The following is a 21,723-nucleotide window of genomic DNA, read 5'->3' as shown; positions in this document are numbered from 1 at the left end:
CACCCCATCCAACCAACCAACCAAACAAACAAAAAATCCCGAGTACAAAGGAAAAGGCAAAGCGGAGGCTAATAACCAGAGGTGTCGTTAGGTTTTAGGTCAAGACTTATGTCTATAATACATGTGCTCTCTCTTTCCAAACATACTAGATGCAAGGACCCCATTCCCCTCAAAAGAAAGCAGTACCCCATCCTCCTTCCCTGGGTCCTTTACCTGCTTCTTCCCCGCTACAGGGGTGAGAACTTTCAGCCCCGCCTCCCTGCTGGCCAAGCACCGCCTTCCCGTCCACCTGTGTGCCCAGCCCCTGACGTCACCCCCCGGCTTCAGAGGCCTACAGGATTCTGGCTCCTGATTGGTTCGTCCGACCACGGCCCGGCAGCCCACCAATGGCAGCGGCGCTGGGTCGGGGGGTGCCCACATCCAAGATGGCGCCCCCAGGAGCAGGGAGCCGTTGACCGGCGGCGGGGAAGCGGCCTGGGTTGGCCCTCCGATTGCGGGATCCTGGGGGCATCTCGCTGGGGACCCCCCTGGCCCGCCTAGAAGGCCTTCCCTGGGCCCGAGCAATGGCTGCCGAGAATAGCAAGCAGTTTTGGAAGAGGAGCGCCAAGCTGCCGGGGAGGTGAGCCCAGGACGCTGAGTGGAAGAGGGGCTCGGACAAACCCTTCCAGATCCTAAGCCCTCAATCCCGCGGGCCTGGGGCGCCTCCGACCCCGGGAGGCTGTTTTGGCCACCGGGGCGGGGGGAGCTGGAGCTGCTTGGTGGTGGCAGGGCAGCTGTCAGGCACCGGAGCCGGCCGCGGACTTTGGGGGTGGCTGGGGGCGGGAGCAGGTCGGGTCTGGGGGCGGAGGGCGCGCGGGACGGGCTGCCCTCAGCCCGGAGGTGGCTGATCCGGGCGTGAAGGACGGTGGAGTTGGGTGAGTAGCCAGTGTCCGTCCTGGGTCCGGAGGGCCATCCCCAGAGCCGCTTCTTACTTTAAACACAACTCCCTCTTGGGGGTCTCCGCACGCACAGGTGGTTGTTTGCAGGAGGATGGCCCCTTCCCGACTCCCCCAATTCAGCTGGACTCCCACAAGGTTCTGCTGGGAGCTTGGGGCCGGCGGGGGGTGGGGGGGTAGCGGGGGTAGAAAAGTGAGGAAAATGGTCAAGCTTGACCTTATTTCATCTTGAGTTGGCCCTTTCCCATTAGGAATTATTGCAGGGTGGCCCAAGAATCGAGGTTATTTCTTTGGCATTTTCTAAGGATTCGTTCAACCCCATGTGAGTCCTTACCCCCATGCATTCATTGTGTGATGTTCTTTTTGTGCAAAAAATTTTTTTTTCATGCACTGAGTTTTTTCATTCTTCAGTTGTTTAGCTACTTCCTACCCCACCCCCCACACACCCCCACCCCCATTTGGTGTGTGTTGAAATGCTTAGCAATTGTACATCCATCAATCTGCAGTTGGTTTACAGTTTCAGTTTGCTTTGGGCAGAGTCCTGAGAAGTGTAAGGACAAGTGTATGTTTCAATTGTGAATGCAAGATTTCTGCCAGCTACAGTCTACTTGGTGATGAAATTCATGTTGTGCCCTACCTGCTACCTTCCCTAATTGATTCTGGGATAATCCTTTGAACTGTGGTCTTTTTTTTTTTTAATATAGCAAAAGAGTAAAGAAGGTCAGTGGTGGCTATATAGCAGTCTTATTTTATTTAGGATCCTATTAGACATATGGAGAATGGAGTGGGAATCAGCTTTTAGTAATACAGTATTAAAATAATACAAAGGAATGAAGAGATAGCTTCAAATTAAAGTGCTATGGAATTACAGTGTTCATATTACTAGTAATGCTAAAGACTTTTATGTGTTTTTTTTTTAAATATATTTTATTGATTTTTTACAGAGAGGAAGGGAGAGGGATAGAGAGTTAGAAACATCGATGAGAGAGAAACATCGATCAGCTGCCTCCTGCACATCTCCTACTGGGGATGTGCCCGCAACCCAGGTACATGCCCTTGACCGGAATCGAACCTGGGACCTTTCAGTCCCCAGGCCGAGGCTCTATCCACTGAGCCAAACCGGTTTCTGCGACTTTTATGTTTTTAGATAAACACCACTTCCTGCCAACTGATTCCTTTTCCTTCCTGAGCTCTCCAGCCTCACTAACTGTTGTTCTCTGGGGTTTTCCATAGTGAGATCATTAAATTGTGACATCCTAAGGCTATCAGCAGAATCAATGGGAAAACTGTTAAATCGGGAAGTAGTATATGAGATGTGGGACATGGCATGCTATTTTGTGCCTATTGACTGCTAGTTGTTATTAACAGTCTTTTGTTTTCTATATTTCCTCTTTACTATACCAACAGTCACCTTTTTCAAAGCACTACTTTTATAAGCTAGAAGGGGGGTGTCTCTTCAGTTTCTACAAGTTTCTGGCTTCCTTTTCATTTTGAAGAGGAATATAGAGGAAGAGGAGAGGCCATTTGAGTTCAGAAAGACTTGGGGTATTATTTGGACTCTCTTACCTGTACAGTCAGGGACAGATGATTTGCTCAATCTCTCTAGGCCTCAGTTCCTTATCTATGAAAAGAGGATAAAAATACTTTCCTCAGGGTTACTGTGAGGACTAAATTAAACATCCTATTTGTAAAGAGCAGGGACAGTGTTTATTTAGCACATTATAGTTGCTTAGTAAATACTAGTTCTTACTATTACTGTTATTATCAGAGCAAGTAAACATTTAAAAGAATGTTTCCCAGATCCTTACCCCAGTACTAGGTAGTTATATTCATTGTATATCTTAAGGCATTAAAATGTTGCCACAATTCATAATAGTTTTTAGTACTTGCTTGTTGAAGGGGAATTTTATTTAGTTGTGTGCTTTTAGCAAGGAAGCCCCATGAGCCCCTGGTTGTGGGAGAAAACTACTTTGAGATAGTAAGTGCTTTGATTTAAGGAAAATATGAGGGCATTTTCTCAAGAATAGGATTTCTGCATGTGTACTCTTTCGGTCTGCGTGAAGAAAAACTTTCTCCTCGGTGGTGAAATGACATAGGTCGAGGTCCGTCCTAGAAGTGAAACTAGTATACTCCTCTTTGCAAATTGAAAGGTAAAAATTCAGTGAAGGCAGGTTACTTTCAGTTTCACTGATTAAGATCTGGCAACTTTAATGATAACAAATAGGAATTTTATTTAGTAAAATAGCCCAAGTTCACAATGAATTAAGCATCCTTTTTCAAAACATTTACTGAGATATAATTCACATACCATAAAAATTCATGGATGGTTTTGTAAAACCATCATCACTAATTTCAGAACATTTTTACCACCCAAAAAGAAACCCCATATCTATTAGTAGTCACTCTTCATACCCTTCCCACACCCCAACCCCCCAAACCCCTGCCCCTGGCAACCACGAATCTTTCTGTTTGATTTATCTATTCTGGACATTTCATATAAATGGAATAATGTAATAGACCTTTCTTGATTTATAAAGCATGTTTATTAAGCATGTTTTCAAGGCTCATCCTTTTTATGGCTAAATAATATTCCATTATACAATATATCTCATTTTGTTTACCCATTCATCAGTTAATGGACATTTGGGTTGTTTTCACTTTTTGGCTATTATGAATAATGCTATGAAATTCATGTGCACGTTTTTGTGTGGATGTATGTTTCTCTTTTAACACATTGCGGACCAGTAGTTTTATTGCTAGCTTTACCCAGTGGCCAGATAAGTTTCTTTTTAAAAATATATATATTTTATTGATTTTTTACAGAGAGGAAGGGAGAGGGATAGAGAGTTAGGAACATCGATGAGAGAGAAACATCGATCAGCTGCCTCCTGCACACTCCCCACCAGGGATGTGCCCGCAACCTCAGGTACATGCCCTTTACCGGAATCGAACCTGGGACCTTTCAGTTTGCAGGCCGACGCTCTATCCACTGAGCCAAACCGGTTAGGGCCAGATAAGTTTCTATTGAATGAGTACAAAACGTTTTAGATAAATGTTAAAGGCACACTTTAAAATTAAGTACCCATTGCATTTTGAAGTTATTTATTACATGTTCTTACGAGTTAATATTTTTTTTAAAGTATGATTGGCCACAAGCCTTAGAACAGAAAACACGAGAATTCTCGTGATCATCCACAATGTGTTAAGTATATATAGGTGTGGAATTGCTGGGTCTTATGGTAACTTGATAGAATTAAACTTCTCTTTGTTTTATTTTAAATATATATATATATATGTATATATATTTGTTTCAGAGAGGAAGGGAGTGGGAGAGAGAGAGAGAGAGAAACATCAATGATGAGAGAGAATCATTGATCGGCTGCCTCCTGCACACCCCCTACTGGGGATCAAGCCTGCAAACCAGTCATGTGCCCTTGACTGGAATTGAACTTGGGACCCTTCAGTCCACAGGCCAACGCTCTATCTACTGAGCCAAACCAGCTAGGGCCCACTTCATTTTTTTATTTTTTTAATCTTCACCTGAGATTATGCCTTTATTGATATGCCTTTATATGCCCTGACCAGGTATTGAACCTGCAACCTGGGTATGTGCCTTGACCTGGAATCAATCCGTAACCTTTTGATGCAGGGGACAAATCTCCAACTAACTGAGTTAACTGAATCACCTGGCCACTTTTTTAAGTTCTATGAGTTATTCATAAGAGCCCAGTGTACTTTTTTTTATTATTATTCTTGATAGTTTTACAGATGTCTCCCATTTCCCCCTCTTCCCAGCCCTTATCCCACCCCCCAGGTCTTTACCACCCTATTGTCGTGTCCTTGGAGCCCAGTGTTCTAAATATACCAAGTAGTCCTGGGAAGATAGGAGGCAGCATGTACTATGTGGAAGCTTGCAGTTAGTAGATATATAAATCCTGGAGATCTAACACACACCATAGTGATTATAGTCAACAAAACTTTGAAGTTGCTAAGAGACTAGATCTTAATCGTTCTTGGCACAAAAAAGAAATGATCATTATGTGACATGGTAGAGGTGTTAGCTAACATTTTAGTGGTAATCAATTACAATATATAAATGTATCAAGCCAATACATGTACATCCTAAACTCCCACAACGTTTATGTCAAAAAAAAAAAAAAAAAAGAAAGAAATTACTGCCCAAGTTCAAATCCCAGCTCTGCTACTTTCTACCTGTGTGACTTTGGTTAAGTTTCTTAATCTCTCTGTGCCTAGTCTTCTCATCCGTAAAATGGGGATAAAGTATTTAACCCATAAGGCTATTATGAGGGTTAAATGAGGTAATGCATAGAAAGTACATAGGAAGTACTCAATAATATTAGCTGTTACGAAAATGACTAGAGGCCCGGTGCATGAAATTCAGGCATGGGGCGGAGGGATGGGGGGTGTCCCTCAGCCCTGCCTGCACCCTCTCACAATCCAGTACCCCTCGGGTGGGGTCCCTAGGCCTGGCTGGCGATCAGGGCCTATTGGGGCTTTTCTTCCCCAGCTGCCGGCAGCTGGCCCTGCCCCTGCCGCTGCCACTGTTTGCCATCTATGCAGTGCTGCCCCTCTCCCACCCCCCACCCTCACCCCCGCCACCTGTTGCTTCCTCTGCGGGTGATAGGCGTGTGGTGTGATTGCTTGGCTGGCCTGGGCCTCCCTCTGCAGGGTGATTGCTAGCCGGCCTGCATACGGCCACAGTGTCACTGGCCAGTGGCCTGGGCCTCCCTCTGTGGGCCAGTCATTTGCGGGGCTCCATAATTGATTGCCCAGCAGAGGGAGGCCCCGCCCACCGGGCCCGGGCTCTGTGATCCATCGCTGTGCAGAGGGTGGCCTGGGCCTCCTTCTGTGGGGCGATCGTGGAGCGATGGCAGGGCCCCCTGACCAATCGCATCTCACCTGCCTTGGCTGGCCGGGCGCCAGTGTGTGTCACAGCGTGGTCGTCCGGATGGTGGTTCTGCTGTTCGGTCGTTTGGTCAGTTTGCATATTACGCTTTTATTATTATAGGTAGTGGTAATCACAGTATGTCCTGTTTTTATTTGTTTTCCCCCTTGCTCTAGTTTCTGAAACTGGAATTGAAAAACTTTGATCAGTAGTGTATCCGGAGCCCCCAGTGAATCCCAGGTAGAAAACCCCCAACCTCTTGTTAGTTAGGTAGAGGGTTCATAGAGGCACCGAGAAGCCTGTTGTGGGACAGTTGTGGTGTCAGGTGTTCTGAGCAGAGGTTCTCGAACTTTAGTGAGTCCCCAGGAGAGCTCATTAAAACACAGATTGCCAGGCCTCACTTCCAGAGTTTCAGATTCAGAGGTTGTAAGGGGGGACCTGAGAAGTTGAGCTTCCCAAGTGAGACTGCTGCTGCTGATCTGGGAGCTGCACTTAAGAACCCCTGAGAAAAGAGTCCTGAATTGAGTGAAAGAAACCTGAGTTCTAGTGCTGAAAGCTTTCGCCATATGGATCTTGAACAGTTAACGCATCTCACACTTAACACGCCCAAACAGAACTCGATTTCCACATGTGCCCACAAAGCTATTCTCCCCCCCGGCCCCCAACTACTCTTTCCATCTCACTTAATGGTCCCAACATTCACCAAGTTCCTCAGACCAAAAATCCTAATGTCTTTATTCTTCTCTTTCCCTTTCTGCCACATCCAACTAATCAGCAAATCCTGTTGGCTCTTCAGATATATTCCGAATCTGAGTAGTTCTCACCACTTCTACCCCTGCTGCCATGGATCAATCTGAGTCCTCTCTTGCCTGGACTATTGCTGTAGCCTCCTAGTTGGTTTTCCTGATTCTCTTCTGGCTCTCTACACACCTCTCATTTATAGTTAGAATAAAATCCAAATTCTCTGAGTCTTCCAGGAACTTCATAGTTGGAAAAATAGGCCAAGTTATGGACTTGGATCTTTATCCCAAGAGCAGTGGGATGCCATTAGAAGGTTGATGGGGGCTGAGACACGATCAGATTTGCATTTATAAAAATATCATTCCGGGTGCCCTGAGAAAAATGACTTGGCAGGATGCTTAGCATCTCTGGCCCTTGTCCACTAAACTCAGGAAGGCCCAGCAGTTATTAGGACAATTACCCTTCCCACATGCGCTTACACATTTCCAAACACGTGAGTCCCACCCCCCCCTCCCCCGACTCTTCCACCCACTACTGCACCTCTGCTGGGAATCAGAGTGAATATAGCTAGGGGGCTATTGCAGTCAGTAAAGGGAGAGGCTTAGACTAGGGCAGTAGTTGGAAAACTGCGGCTCGTGACCCACATGCGGCTCTTTGGCCCCTTGAGTGTAGCTCTTGCACAAAATACTGACTTCTGTGCATGGGCCATGAAGTTTCAATCGCACTGTATGTGCACGTGATTGAACACGTGGTATTTTGTGGAAGAGCCACACTCAAGGGGCCAAAGAGCCGCATGTGGCTTGCGAGCCGCAGTTTGCCGACCACTGGACTAGGGCAATGGTGAGTAGAGGTCAAAATTGAAAATACCTACTTGTAGCCTTGGTAAATCGCTGGATTTGGGGAGTGAGGGAAAAGGAGGGACCAAGGAGGTGTCACTCCCAGGTTTCTGGCTTAGGTAATCTGGTAAGATTTGGCTTAGAGAAAAAGCCAAATTTTAGGGCAAATTTAAATTTAAAACTTCATGCTTTTAATTGTCTTCTTTATGAAATGAAAGGTATGGATTAAGTGAGCTCTAAGGCCCTTACCAGTTCTGAAGTTGAGTGGTAAGTTTTAACTTACCAATTCTAACTCATGTCACTCCACTCACACCCAGCATGATTCATAGGTAAAAGTGGGGTGCTGGTGGTGGGCTTTTGTTTTTGAAAGTAGTGACTTGCTGGCGCTGCTGAACATCTGAGTGTCATGAAATTTTAGCATTGACTCTGAAGACCACAGCCGGTGAGGAAGCTGAGGCCAGAGAGGGGTGGTGGCTTGCCACAAATCACACTGCAGATTTCTTGACACCTGGTTCATGCTCTCTCTACTACTGTTTCCCCTTCCGCCTCCCTCCATCTCGGCTAAGATTAAGACACCCTCTGTCAAAGCACCTCAACCAGTCCAAGGGTGTGGACTTCCAGTGAAAAGATTCGGATGAGACTTGGAACAAGTGTGAGCCAGAGCTTGGCTCATATCCCATATTCTTATTTCCAATCTTTCTGGGAAGGGCTTCTCCCTCTTTTTAAGCAAAAGTGTTTGTTGCGGAGCATTGTCCCATACACCAAAAGGTTGCAAGTTCGATTCTTGGTCGGGGCACATACCTAGGTTTCGGGTTTGATCCCCGGTTGGTGTGTGCCCTCTCCAGTTCCTCCTTTCTCTCTGTTGGTTTTTAATCAATTAAAAAACTACAACATACCCTTAGGTGAGGATTTTTAAAAATGTGTTTGGCCCTGGCCAGTGTTTCTCAGTGAATAGAGCACCGAAGGGTTGCAGGTTCAATTCCCGGTCAAGGGCACATACCTGGATTACAGGTTCAGTCCCGGCCCTCACATCAATGTCTGTCTCTTTCCCTCTCCCTCGCCCCCCCACCACACACACCACCTTCCTTCCCTTTCACTCTCTAAAAAAAAAAGTGTTTGTTAAAGTCAAAGAACTCTTTTTAGCGTTAAATGAAGTTGAGAAAAGTATCTAGTCACTTGAATTATGTAGGAGCCTTCTCTATCATTTGGTCATTTTTTCATAATCTGATAGTAGACTCGGTTAATGTTCTAAGCCTGTTTGGGCAGGCACATTACAACCTGTCCTTAGCCTGGGTATGTTTTACTAATAAAGTAAGTGAAGATACTAAATTATCACTGAAACAGCGTAGATCCCCCTTTCTGGAAGACTTGGATCAAGTGAGTGTGTGAACCTGAATCAGGTGCCAACTCTTGGTTTCAAATTGGATAGTTCTATTCCCATATTTGCTTTAACTCATTTGTTAGTGCTAGCAAATACCTGTTGATTTTTCCTACCAAGTTTTTGCACTGTTCCAACTACCTAAACCAGGTAGGCCAGTACATTCTGTGGTGTTGGTTTTATTAAAGGGATTGACGGAGTTTTGACAGGGATTTTTGCTCTTTTGTCTCCGTTGCAGCATATCCTGTGGCGTTCTTTGTTCTGCCTAGCCAGTGTGGTTTCTCTGAGATGTGACACGTTTGCCTCTAGTTTTTAGGTCTAGCTTAAAACAGAGGCCTGGGTTTTGTCGAGTTCCAACCTTCACTCATTAAGTTTTGTTAAGTGCCTGCTGGTGTGTTGCCCTCAGCCCGTTGGTGAGGGAGGACAGACAAAGACATGCACCACCATTGCTCTTTAGAAGCTGAAAATCGGCTTGGCACATGGCTTCCCCTGTGAGGATGCTGTGTATTAGTGCCTTTCCGGTTTTCCCACTAAGCATGTGTTACTTTTGGAATCAGAAAAACTTAAAAGTGGGGCTGGGTGAAAACGCATTGCTGAGTGAGAAAAGCAAGCTGTAGAACAACACATACAGTGTGCAATCTTGTGTGAAGTTTTAAAGCATGAGAAGTGTTGTATGTTGTTTATGGACACATGAATATATGTCAGAGTGTAAAAACAGACGGGGAGGATTTCATACCCACTTTAGGATAGTGGTTATCTCATGGGGAGAAGGGGAAACGGGACTGGGGACTGCCGTTGGGACTTTAGTAGTATCTCTCTGATGCTTTAATTTAAAAAAATAAATAAAAAGTGCCCTAACCGGTTTGGCTCAGTGGATAGAGCATTGGCCTGCAGACTCAAGGGTCCCGGGTTCGATTCCGGTCAAAGGCATGCACCTTGGTTGCGGGCACATCCCCAGTTGGGGGTGTGCAGGAGGCAGCTGATCGATGTTTTTCTCTCATCTATCCCTCTCCCTTCCTCTCTGTAAAAAATCAATAAAATATATATTTTTTTAAAAAAAGTAAGAAAGAAAGAAATGTGGCCCTGGCCAGTGTTGCTCAGTTGGTTGACCATTGTCCCATGCGCCAAGAGGTTGTAGGTTCCATTCCAATCATGCCTGGGTTGCAGACTTGATTCCTAGTAGGGGGTGTGCAGGAGGCAGCCAGTTGATGTTTCTCTCTCTCCCTCTCCCTTCTTATCTCTCTAAAATCAATAAAAAAATTTTTAATTGTATTGATTTTTAGAGAGAGAGGAAGGAAGAGGAAAAGAGAGAAACATGAAACAAATATCACATTATCTCACTTATATGTGATGAGAGTAAAACATCCCTCAGCCGCCTCCTGCACACCCCCTACTGGGGATCGAGCCCACCACCCAGGCACGTGCCCTGACGGAGTCAAACCAGAACAATGCACAGGCCAACACCCAAACAACTGAGCCACATCGGCCAGGGCTAAAAACATATTTATAAATAAATAAATAAATAAATAAATATGTATTTCTTCTCCTGAAAGATGAGATGAACACTAAAAAGAAATGTGACAAATGTTAACCTTTGTTTAAATCACAGTAATGGGTTCATAGATGTGTGTTATAGTTTTCTCTGTATTTTTATTTGTGTTTGAAAATGTGAATTATATGGTTTTTATACTTTTTGGAGCATTTTTTTTTTTAAGTTTGTGTTGGGGAGATCAGACAGCTAGTGATGAAATTAAGTAATATTTAAAGTAGGGCCCTAACCGGTTTGGCTCAGTGGATAGAGCGTCGGCCTGCGGACTCAAGGGTCCCAGGTTCGATTCTGGTCGAGGGCATGTACCTTGGTTGCGGACACATCCCCAGTAGGGAGTGTGCAGGAGGCAGCTGATTGATGTTTCTCTCTCATCAATGTTTCTAACTCTCTATCCCTTTCCCTTCCTCTCTGTAAAAAATCAATAAAATATATTTTAAAAAAATAAATAAATAAAGTAGGATTTATGATTGAGGGTCAAGATAAGTCATATATACAGTGTGCTGCCATTTGTATAGTTTTTTCTTTTTAAAAAATATTTTTATTGATTTCAGAGAGGAAGGGAGAGGGAGAGATAGAAAATGAACAATAATACACACACACACACACACACACACACACACACACACACACGCGCGCGCGCGCGCGCACACACTGCCCTGGCTTGTTTGGCTCAGTGGATAGAGTGTCAGCCCACGGACTGAAGGGTCCTGGGTTAGATTCTGGTCAAGGGCATGTACCTCGGTTGCAGGCTTGATCCCTGGCCCCAGTCAGGATGTGTGCAGGAGGCAATCAATCAGTGTGTCTCTCCTACATTGATTCTTCTCTCTCTCCCTTCCCTTTCACTCTCTCTAAAAATCAATGGAAAAATATCCTCAGGTGAGGATTAACCAAAAAAAAGAAACAAATGATGAGAGAGAATCATCGATTGGCTGCCTCCTGCATGCCCCTTACTGGGGATCAAGCCCGCAACCTGGACATATGCCCTGACTGGGAATCGAACAGTGACCTCCTGGTTCATAGGTTAACATTCAACCACTGAGCGATGCCAGCCAGGCTCATTTATCTAGTTTTTAAAACATGCAAAAGATACTATACATAGAATATAAAAGTGTGAAAACAAAAACTGAGGCTGAAAAAAGCCAGATTCAATAAAATGGCTTCCTAGGAAGGAAGGGAAAGGCTTACTGGTGCTTTAAGTCTATAATGCCTTATTTCTTATGTAGGTGTTGAACATAAAGAGCCTTGTATTATGATCTAAATCTAGTTTCTTTTAAAAATAGTTTATTTTTTTCCATTAATCTATATATGTCTGCTCTTGTGCATTTACAATAGCTAAGATCTGGAAACAGCCCAAGTATAAATGAATGGATAAAAAACTGTGGTACATTTACATAGTGGAATACTATGCAGCTCTAAAAAAGAAGGATCTATTACCCTTTGAAACAGCATGGAGAGACCTGGAGAGTATTACGCTAAGTAAAAAAAAAGCCGGTCAGAAAAAGACAAATATCACATGATCTCACTTATATGTGGAATCTAATGAACACAGTAAATGGACGAATACAATAGAACCAGAGGCATGGAAACATGGAACAGACTGACGAATCTCAGAGGGAAGAGGGGTGGGGGGACAGGAGGAGATTAACCATAGAACTTATGTGCATATATGCATTGCCCATGAACACAGACAATAAGGTGGTAAAAGGCCTGGGGCGGGGCAGGAACCAGGTGGTGGGAGATAAGGGGGAGAAAAAAAGGGGGGACATCTGTAATACTCTCAACAATAAAATTTTTATTTTTAAAAAGCAGTATAAGTCCTGATTTATGTATTTAGGGAACCAGAGAAGGCATGGGTTATTGGATGCTGGTGTAGGGTCAGAGAATGTCTCCTGGTCAGGGGAGTTGGGGGCGCTGTGGAATTTGAAGGGAATGTTTCAGTATGGATACAATTTTGAAAAGGGAGTAGGGAGAAGAGCCTGATTTAGTAACTTAGGTATGTTTGGAAGGTCGAGTGGAGACCAGCCTGCTCTAGAGTTGAGTTTGGATTTGGGAGAAGAAGGGATGGTACAGGTGAATTATAAATGCCAGGCTTTTAGTCTGTCTTAATTTAATCTCTGTGATCACCTCAGTTTCTTTTTCTTTTCTAACTTCTTGCCTGTCCTTTTTGAGATTAAATAAACGAATTAATTATACAAAATGTTTGAGGTATAACACTGGTTCAAGAATATGTTAACAGATTTCGTTTGGGCTCTGATGCCTTTGCTGATGAAGTCTGTCATCAATCATGGCCTTTCTGGCTGTGCCAGCACATTGGGCTGACATGTTTAAAAAACAGCCCACTATGATTTTAAATTCCTTTTCAGAATAGTAATTGATGGTCTTTGGCCCATAAACCTGTGCAATAGGGATTGCTTTTTTTCTGCATAGATTACTGGCAACTGGTAGTACTCTTTTTAGGAGAGGACCTAAGGATCTGAAAATAAGGGGTCTTCTTTTTCTACCCAGTCACCTAACCTAACTGGCCTGTTGACATCTTCTTGAAATTATCCTCCAATCTTTATATTGTACTTCTAAGAGGCTCGTGAACTTGGAGAGTTCAAGTGTACTCCTCTTAGAGTATTTGCAAATGTTAAAATACAAATCAGTGGCTCTTGTAGTGTTTTTGTTTGTTTTGATTTTTGTTTTGTCTAAGCCTTTTCTCTGTAAGCCAAATGTTCACATTATTCTTTTATCCCTCTTATTTTCTCTCTCCTTTGCTCTGCCTAAGAAACTGTAAACACATTAAAGTTGCATTGTTTATATTTCTGTAGTAGTATATGAAATGGTTGTTTATAGACTACTTAATAACTGTCCAGAAAAGTTTAGGAGAAGAGATTTATATAGCTAAAAAGGTAGGGAATCCTATCTAATAATAGACAAACATGGTAATTGACCGTACCTTTGCTACGCCTCCCATTGGCTAATCAGCATGATACGCAAATTAACCGCCAACAAAGGTGGTGGCTAATTTGTATACTGCAGGCAGGGCAGGACACCGAGAGCTGCCATCCAGGCCCCTGTGTTCGATCCCAGGGTCCACCGGAAAGCCAGGCCGCAGGCAAGGTGATCCCTGGGACCCAGTAACCGCCTTGCCTTGGCCGTGATCGTGATCAGAAAGCCGGGCCGCAGGCAAGGCGACCCCCGTGACCCAGTAGTTGCCTTGCCTGCGGCCCGTGATTGAGATTGGAAAGCCAGACCACAGGCAAGGCAGCCCCCTGGAACCCAGGAGCCCATCGGCGAGGTCTGCAGGTGAAGCAGCGATCAAGCTATGAGGGGGAGGGTAGGGGGCGGAAGGAGCTACAGGAGCAGCTCTGGCCAGAGACTGAAGACTCCCGCCAGAGCGAGGAGCAAAGACTGAAGGCTCCGGCCGCAGCGAAGACTGTGTCCAGAGCAAAGATGGAAGGCGGTGGCCAGAGTGAAGGTCTGGGTCCTGGGTGCCAGAGGAAAACTGGTGCTGGCAGCCAGGGGAAAGAAGGCCTATTGCACGAATCTTCGTGCAACAGGCCTCTAGTCCTATATAATAAAAGCCTAATATGCTAAGTGTCTGGTTATCCAGTTGGCCATTCAACCAATCAAAGCTACGGTAATATGCTAATGATATGCTAAGGCCGCTCAACCACTCACTATGATGTGCACTGACCACCAGGGGGCAGACAGTCGACCGGTTGACCAGTCATTATTACCTGCACTGACCACCAGGGGGCAGACGCTCCAACTGGTAGATTAGCTTGCTGCTCTAGTCTGGTGATTGGGACTGAGCAAGACCGGCAGACACGCCCTGGAGCCCTCCTGCGGTCCCAGCTGGCCAACCTCCCATGTCCCTCCCCTGCCCTGATCACGCACCTGTGGAGTCCCTTGCTCTGGTCTGCACCCTCTCGCAATCCGGGCTAAGGGACTCCCCTCTCCTACCTCCTACCCCCAGTGAGTGAATTTTGTGCATTGGGCCTCCAGTGTATTCATAACTAAAGATTTGTACACAAGAACATTCCCTCTGGAATCTTAGTAGAAATCAATATGAAAATGATTGAGTTGGCTACATTTTTATTTAAAAGCAATTAGGATCACATCAGTGATGTCAAATAAGGTACCTGGTAAACTTGTTCTATTTTCTGAATGTTGGGTAAGGAATAAATTACAAAAATGGGAGGTAGATAGAAAACCATTTCTTGGGCCCTGAGTGTGTACTGGGTAGCATTTTAACATTTGCAAATCAACCTCACTACCTGCTAGTATTATCACCCGCCAGGAATTGTGTTAAAAGGGCTTTTTGCACATTGTCCCATTTAAACCTCCCAATTCTCTTAAGATTGCTTAATTTATTTCTTAAAAAGGTGATACATGTAAATGATACTAACTCAGAAAGGTACAAAAAGGTTTGCAGTAAAAACTAAATCTCTTTGCCGCTGGGTCCTCCAGTCATCCAGTCCCTTTCCAAACCACTTGCTACTACTGTCTTGTGTATCCTTTCAGAGATACGTTATAAGTACATAGACCTAATTCTATGTGAATATGTGGATACGCTTTATGTTAAAGTTTTTTTTACAACAACGGTGACATGGCCTGGCGGTGTGGCTCAGTGGTTGAACATTGACCTATAACCAGGAGGTCATGGTTTGATTCCCAGTCAGGGCACATGCCCGGGTTGTGGGCTTGATCCCCAGTAGGGGATATGCAAGAAGCAGCTGATTAATGATTCTCTCCCTCTCCCTTCCTCTCTAAAAATCAATAAAAAAATATTAAAATAAACAAACAAAAATGGTGGCATGTCCTGGCCAGCTGGTTCAGTAGTCCTGTACACCAAAAGGTTGCAGGTTCGATTCCAGGTTGGGGTGAGTACAGGAGGCAACCAACCGATGTTTCTCTCTCATATTGATGTTTCCTTCTCTCTCCCTCTCTCCCGTTCCCCCTCTCTCCCTCTCTTCCTTTCTCCCTCTCTCCTTCTCTCCCTCTCTCTCCCCACCCTCTAAAAGTCAATAAAATCATATTCTTGGATGAGGATTTAAAAAACAAACAGTGGCATATTATGCATACAGTTCTGCATCTTTTTTCAATGAATGTTTTAGAGCAGCGGTTCTTAACCTGTGGTTCGCGACCCCTTTGGGGGTCGAATGACCCTTTCACAGGGGTCGCCTAAGACCATCCTGCATATCAGATATTTACATTACAACTCATAACAGTAGCAAAATTACAGTTATGAAGTAGCAACGAAAATAATTTTATGGTTGGGGGTCACCACAACATGAGGAACTGTATTAAAGGGTCACGGCATTAGGAAGGTTGAGAACCACTGTTCTAGGTCCATCCATGCTGTTGCAAATGGTAAGATTTCATTTGTTTTTATGGCAGAGTAATATTCCATTGTATATATGTACCATAACTTTTTATCCACTCATCTATTGATGGGCACTTGGGTTGCTTTCCTATCTTGTCTATTGTAAATAACGCTGCAATGCATATATCTTTTTCCATTGATTTTTAGAGAGAGTAGAAGGGAGGGGGGAGAGAGAGAGAGAGAGAGAGAGAAACATTGATGTGAAAGAGACACATCAATTGATTGCCTCCTGCACATGCCCCAACCAGGGCCAGGGATTGAACTTGCAACCCAAGTACATGCCCTTGACCGGGAATTGAACCCAAGACCCTTTGGTGTGTCAGCCAACACTCTACCACTAAGCCACACTGGTAATCTTTTTGAATTAGTGTTTTGGGTTTCTTTATATATATACCCAGAATTGGAATCACTGGGTCATAAGGCAGTTCCATTTTTAATTTATTGAGGAAACTCCATACTGTTTCCCACAGTGGCTGCACCAATCTACATTCCCACCAACAGTGCCTGAGGGTTCCCTTTTCTCCACATCTTCGACAACACTTGTTTGTTGATTTATTGGTGTCAGCCATTCTGACAGGTGTGAGGTGATATCTGAGTATGATTTTGATTTGCATTTCTCTGATGATTAGTAACATTGAGCATCTTTCCTGTCTATTGGCCATCTGTATGTCCTCTTTGGAGAAGTATCTGTTCAGGTCCTCTGCCCATATTTTTGTTGTTAATATATTTTTATTGATTTCAGAGAAGAAGGGAGAGGGAGAGAGAGATAGAAACATCAATGATGAGAATCATTGATTGGCTGCCTCCTGCATGCCCCCCACTAAGAATTGAGCCCACAACCCATGCATGTGCCCTGACTGGCAGTCAAAATGTGACCTCCTGGTTCACAGGTCGACATTCAACCACTGACCCATACCGGCTGGAACTCTGCCCATTTTTTAAAAATACATATTTTATTGATTTTAGAGAGGAAGGGAGAGGGAGAGAGAGATAGAAACATCAATGATGGGAGAATATCATTGGTTGGCTGCCTCCTGCACGCCCCCTACTGGGGATCGAGCCCGCAACCCAGGCATGTGCCCTTGGCCGGAATCAAACCTGGGACCCTTCAGTCTGCAGGCCGACGCTCTATCCATTGAGCCAAACCAGCTAGGGCTGCCCATTTTTTAATTGGGTTGTTTGGTATTTTCGTTACATTCTCTTCTGCAACCATAAAACCTCAAATTTAAGATATAGCCTTAAGGTTAAATTAATTAAATGCTTTCCACTAGTCGTTTTGCCATAGGTTCTACATTTATCTCATTAATTGAAGTTTTTCCTCTAATAGTTTCTTCAGTAGGAAATCAAGGAAACCATATTCCCTGAGTTCTTACATGTGGAAACATGTTTTGTCACCTTTGTGGTTAAACGCCAGTTTGGCTTTGATATAGAATTATTCTTGGGTCGCTTTTTTGTGTGTGAACTATTACAGAAAAGTACATGAAACAGTGTGTGGTATTATAACTTGATGAAGACCCCAGAAGTGAGCTCCACAAGCCCTCTTGTGTCTGTTCTCTATCACACCTCCCTACTTCCCCCGAGACAACCACACCTTTCATGTTAGCCACTCTTTGTTTTCTTTATGGTGTTACCACCATTGATGCACCCCTAAACAAGTGAAGTCATTTTTGCCAATTTTTGAACTGTATATAAACAGAATCATACACTGTTTACTCTTTTATCTTTTGCTTCTTTTTTGCTCAACATGTCATTTGTAAGATCATTCATATTGTTACTTTGCAGCCCTACTTTTATTTATGTTGCTGTGTAGTATTTTATTATCCTATATAATAAAAGGCTAATATGCAAATTGTCCCCTCGACCAGGAGTTCGACCAGGGGTTTGACCAGGGGCCGGAGTCAGCCAGCCAACTGCCCACGTCCCCTCCCCCCGGCCGGCCCACCCCAATCGGCTGCAATCGGGGTGGGCCAGCCGGACCCCACCTGTGCACAAATTCGTGCACTGGGCCTCTAGTATGAACATATTACAGGTTACTATTCTGTTGATGGACTCTTGGGTTATTCTAGTTTGGACTAAAAGGAGCCATAATGCTATGAATAGTTTTATATATGTCTCCCAATACACGTATGTATATATTTCTTTTAAGATACAGATTTGGACCTGTAAATACTGGTCTTAGGGTATGCACATTACATGCTTCCTAAATATGGCCAAATTGTCTTTTGAAGTGGGTTGTATTACTTTATACCCCCACCAGCAATGTATGCAAGAGTTCCTTGGGTCATCTTCCCTTGACATCTAGTGTTGCTTCATTGTCTCTGAGCCCAAGTGATCCTCTGGGGTAGGTGATATTTCCATTTTACAGATGAGAAAACACGTTCAAAGTGGTCAAGTAATTGAGTGCAAGTTTATAGAGAGAGTGGATGCTAGAACTGGCATGTGAGCTCTGGTCTCTCTAACACCAAAGCCTGTTATCTTTCCATGCTGCCTTTTTTACAGATAGGACTTCCTGACATCAGATATGTAAGGCACTGAAACCTCACCAGAGAAGATGAACATTCTCAAAGACTTTTTTAAAAAAATAATTCTTTATTGTTGAAAGTATTATGTGTCCCCTTTTTCTCCGCCATTGACCCCCACCAGCCCGCCCCCGCCCCAGGTCTTCACCACCCTTTGCCTGTGCCCATGGATTATGCATATATGCATACAGGGTCTTTGGATGATTACCTGCCACCCACCTACCCTCCCCTGCCTTCTCTCCGAGATTCCACACTCTGTTCCATGCTTCCATGTCTCTGGATCCACTCTGTTCATCAGTTTATTTTGTTACTTAGATTCCACATATGAGTGCAATCATGTGATACTTGTCTTTCTCTGACTGACTTATTTCACTTAGCATGATACTCTCCAGGTCCCTCTATGCTGTCTCAAATGGTAAGAGATTCTTCTTTTTTACTGCTGCATAGTCTTCCATGGTATAAATGTACCACAGTTTTCTATCCACTCATCTACTGATGGGCACTTAGGCTGTTTCCAGATCTTAGCTATTGTAAATTGTGCTGCTATGAACATAGGGGTGTATACATTCTTTCTGATTGGTGTTTCAGGTTCCTTAGGATATATTCCTAGAAGTGGGGTCACTGGGTCAAAAGGCAGTTCCATATTTAATTTTTTGAGAAAACTCTATACTCTTTTCCATAACAGCTGCACCAGTCTGCATTCCTGCCAGCAGTATACTAGGGTTCCCTTTTCTCCACATCCTCGCCAACACTTGTCATTTGTTGATTTGTTGATGGCAGCCATTCTGACTGGTGTGAGGTGATACCTCATTATTGTTTTAATTTGCATCTCTATGATGATCAGTGACTTTGAACATTTTTTCATGTCTCTTGGTCATCTGTATGTCCTCTTTGGAGAAGTGTTTATTTAGATCTTTTGCCCATTTTTTAATTGGATTGTTTGTCTTCCTTTTGTTAAGTTGTGAGGACTTTTTTTTTTATTTTTAAAGTAGGCTACTATCTTTTGGGGCTGGATTGGATATAGTTATTGGAGGTGACCTGTTTCTCAAAGTCCCTTCCAATTTGGTGATGCAGATGACACTCACCCAACATTTTTAGTGTCCTGACAGCCTCTTCCTTTTTCTTGCTTTTAGCATCCAGCCTGTGTATGGAGCACAGCACCCTCCTCTGGACCCTCGGCTCACCAAAAAGTAAGTCGAATTGTTTTTCCTTTCATTTGAATACTTCTTTCATCACCCCCCAGCACTCCCCTACTTTGTTGAAACGACAGTTTTCACTTTGACCTTTTCTAGCTTCTCTTCTGCTCTCTTTTGGATCAGAAGATGAATAATTTTACCTCTAAACAGTCCGTTATTAAGTGGGAAATTAACGCACTTAAAAGATTTATTTTCTACATTGGTAGACATCTAGGATGTCCCAAAAAATGTATATACACACTTTGAATAACGATAAAGGCAGTTTATTAAAATACACTTATGAGCATAACCAATGGACACATATGGGGGGTGGGGTGGGATGAGGGTTGGGTGCGGCTGGGAGAGGTCAATGGGGGAGAACGAGACTTATGTAATACATTAAACAATAGAGAATTTAAATTAAAAAAAATACATTTCATTTTCAAAATTGAGCTATCAGCTATTGAAGTGTGTATACATTTCTTTGAGACAACCTGTGTAGGATTTGATGTTGGATTCTCTATTCTGGTGAAAAAGTCTTTATTAATTAAATATTGTCCTGAAATTGAATGATTGAGGACCTTCTTCAAGCAAGAGATCTGGTTTCTGGGGCTCCTGGCTTCTGAACATAGAGAGGTCTGCCACCTTTTGTGCACTTGTACCCTGAGAATTAGGGCACAAAGAATATAACTGTAGGGCTGGCTTTCTTCTCATCCTCTTTCTGTATGACACATTCAATGAAACCCAACCATACAATAGAATTAAAAGCTCCCTAGAGACTATTTCTATATTGAAATTCTAATAAATAATTTTCAAACACAATAGAGACCCTAGCTAAATCCAAGATGTATGGATGTATATCATACCCCTAAATATCACTTTATCACACATCTCTCTAATGGGCAACTTGGCCACAATGAGGAGATGGGTCATCTTCTCAGATTTTCTAAGAACTTTGGCCTCCATCTTTGAGTATAAATGTGGTACTTTATACTTAAATATGAGTATAAATATTATTTCCATTAAGTATAAATATTAGTTTGTAGTAAAAGCTGAGAGCTGCAGGAGACCTAGGTTCTCATCCTCCAGGGCCTGGGTAATAATATCCACCCTTTCTTCCTTCACAGTCAATGGGAAAGTAAAGATAATGTACATTAAAGTATTTTGAATACCTAAAAATAGTGCTATATCAACTATACATTACTAATATTTTATTTTTTTATTGATTTTTTAGAGAGAGGAAGGGAGAGTGAGAGAGAGAGAGAGAGAAACATCAATGTGAGAGAGAAACATCGTAGGTTCTGCAACCTGGCTGTGTGCTCTTATCGGGAATAGAACCCGTCACCTTTTGGTGTACCGGATGATGTGCTAACCAACCAAACCACAGTGTCCAGGGCTACATTACCAATATTTTAATGTTTTAAAAATAACTTAGTGTAATGTATGGTGAACTTTCTGTAATTCAACCTAGTTATGTTTTGTTTTTGTTGTTTTGCAATTTGGCCAGTATGTAGAAGTACAGTCTTATTTTGAAAGTATGACTGCTGTTCTTTTCTGTAAGACAAACAGCTTTATATCAGAAACCACTAGACTGTAAGCTCTTTGAGGGCGGGGGCTTTGTTTTGTTCACCACTTCACACTTCGGACCAGCAGCAGCATGTGACACATAGTAGGCACTGAGTAAACATTTATGGAATGAAAGAATGTAATCCTTCACTTAGACAGTGGATTTTTCTTTCATGTTTCTTAGTGTGTACCTTGTAGTAGCTCTTAAGGAGAGCATGTTTACTGTGATATTTCCATTAAGTAGAATGAATTCTATTTCCTGGTTTTACCAACAACAGACTACCTGGTCTTTGGCTAGTAAAGCAGGCCCTGTGGATTACCTACCCAACAGTCTCTCCTGGCCCTGCTTCTTTAAGAACCATAATTTTATTCAGCTATTAATAAGGTGACAGTATACTTAGAGCAGGTATCTGGATTAGTTTAAGTCTTTTACAGTAATTTCTGGTAATCCCAATAACTGGTCTATGGTGACTTCATCTCATGGACTCTGGCCAATGAGACATAAGAAAGTCTCCTGAGGGAGAGTTCTTGGAAAGATTTCTTTTGATCAGAGAGAGATAATTTTGTGAAGAAAGCCTCTTTATGCCTCTGCTCACATTTCCTGCTTTTGACTGTGGTAGTGTGAAACTAAGATGCAGAAACTATTTGTAACCGGAGGGAAAGAGCAAGAGAATTGTGGAAACACCAACCAGCCCTGACATTGTGGTCTTTATCACTTAAGCATCATAGTTGAGAATTTAGTTCCTT

General features: G+C 43.4%; 1 protein-coding gene across 4 annotated transcripts in view; it reads left to right on the top strand.

Annotated features, from left to right (window-relative positions):
- Nucleotides 1-416: 416 nt before the first annotated feature.
- Nucleotides 417-21,723, top strand: part of TBC1D22B (TBC1 domain family member 22B) — a 78,281-nt gene continuing 56,974 nt past the window's right edge. For all 4 annotated transcript variants that reach the window (XM_036316303.1, XM_036316302.1, XM_036316305.1 and 1 more), the window contains exons 1-2: nt 417-619; nt 19,369-19,425. In XM_036316303.1, the coding sequence (XP_036172196.1) occupies nt 564-619; nt 19,369-19,425 (113 nt within the window). In that variant the 5' untranslated portion in view covers nt 417-563. The remainder of the gene's footprint in view (nt 620-19,368; nt 19,426-21,723) is intronic.

Source organism: Myotis myotis, unplaced genomic scaffold, assembly GCF_014108235.1.
Source record: "Myotis myotis isolate mMyoMyo1 unplaced genomic scaffold, mMyoMyo1.p scaffold_m19_p_7, whole genome shotgun sequence".
In the NCBI taxonomy this organism is placed as follows: Eukaryota; Metazoa; Chordata; class Mammalia; order Chiroptera; family Vespertilionidae; genus Myotis; species Myotis myotis.
This window is presented reverse-complemented; position numbering and strand designations above follow the sequence as displayed.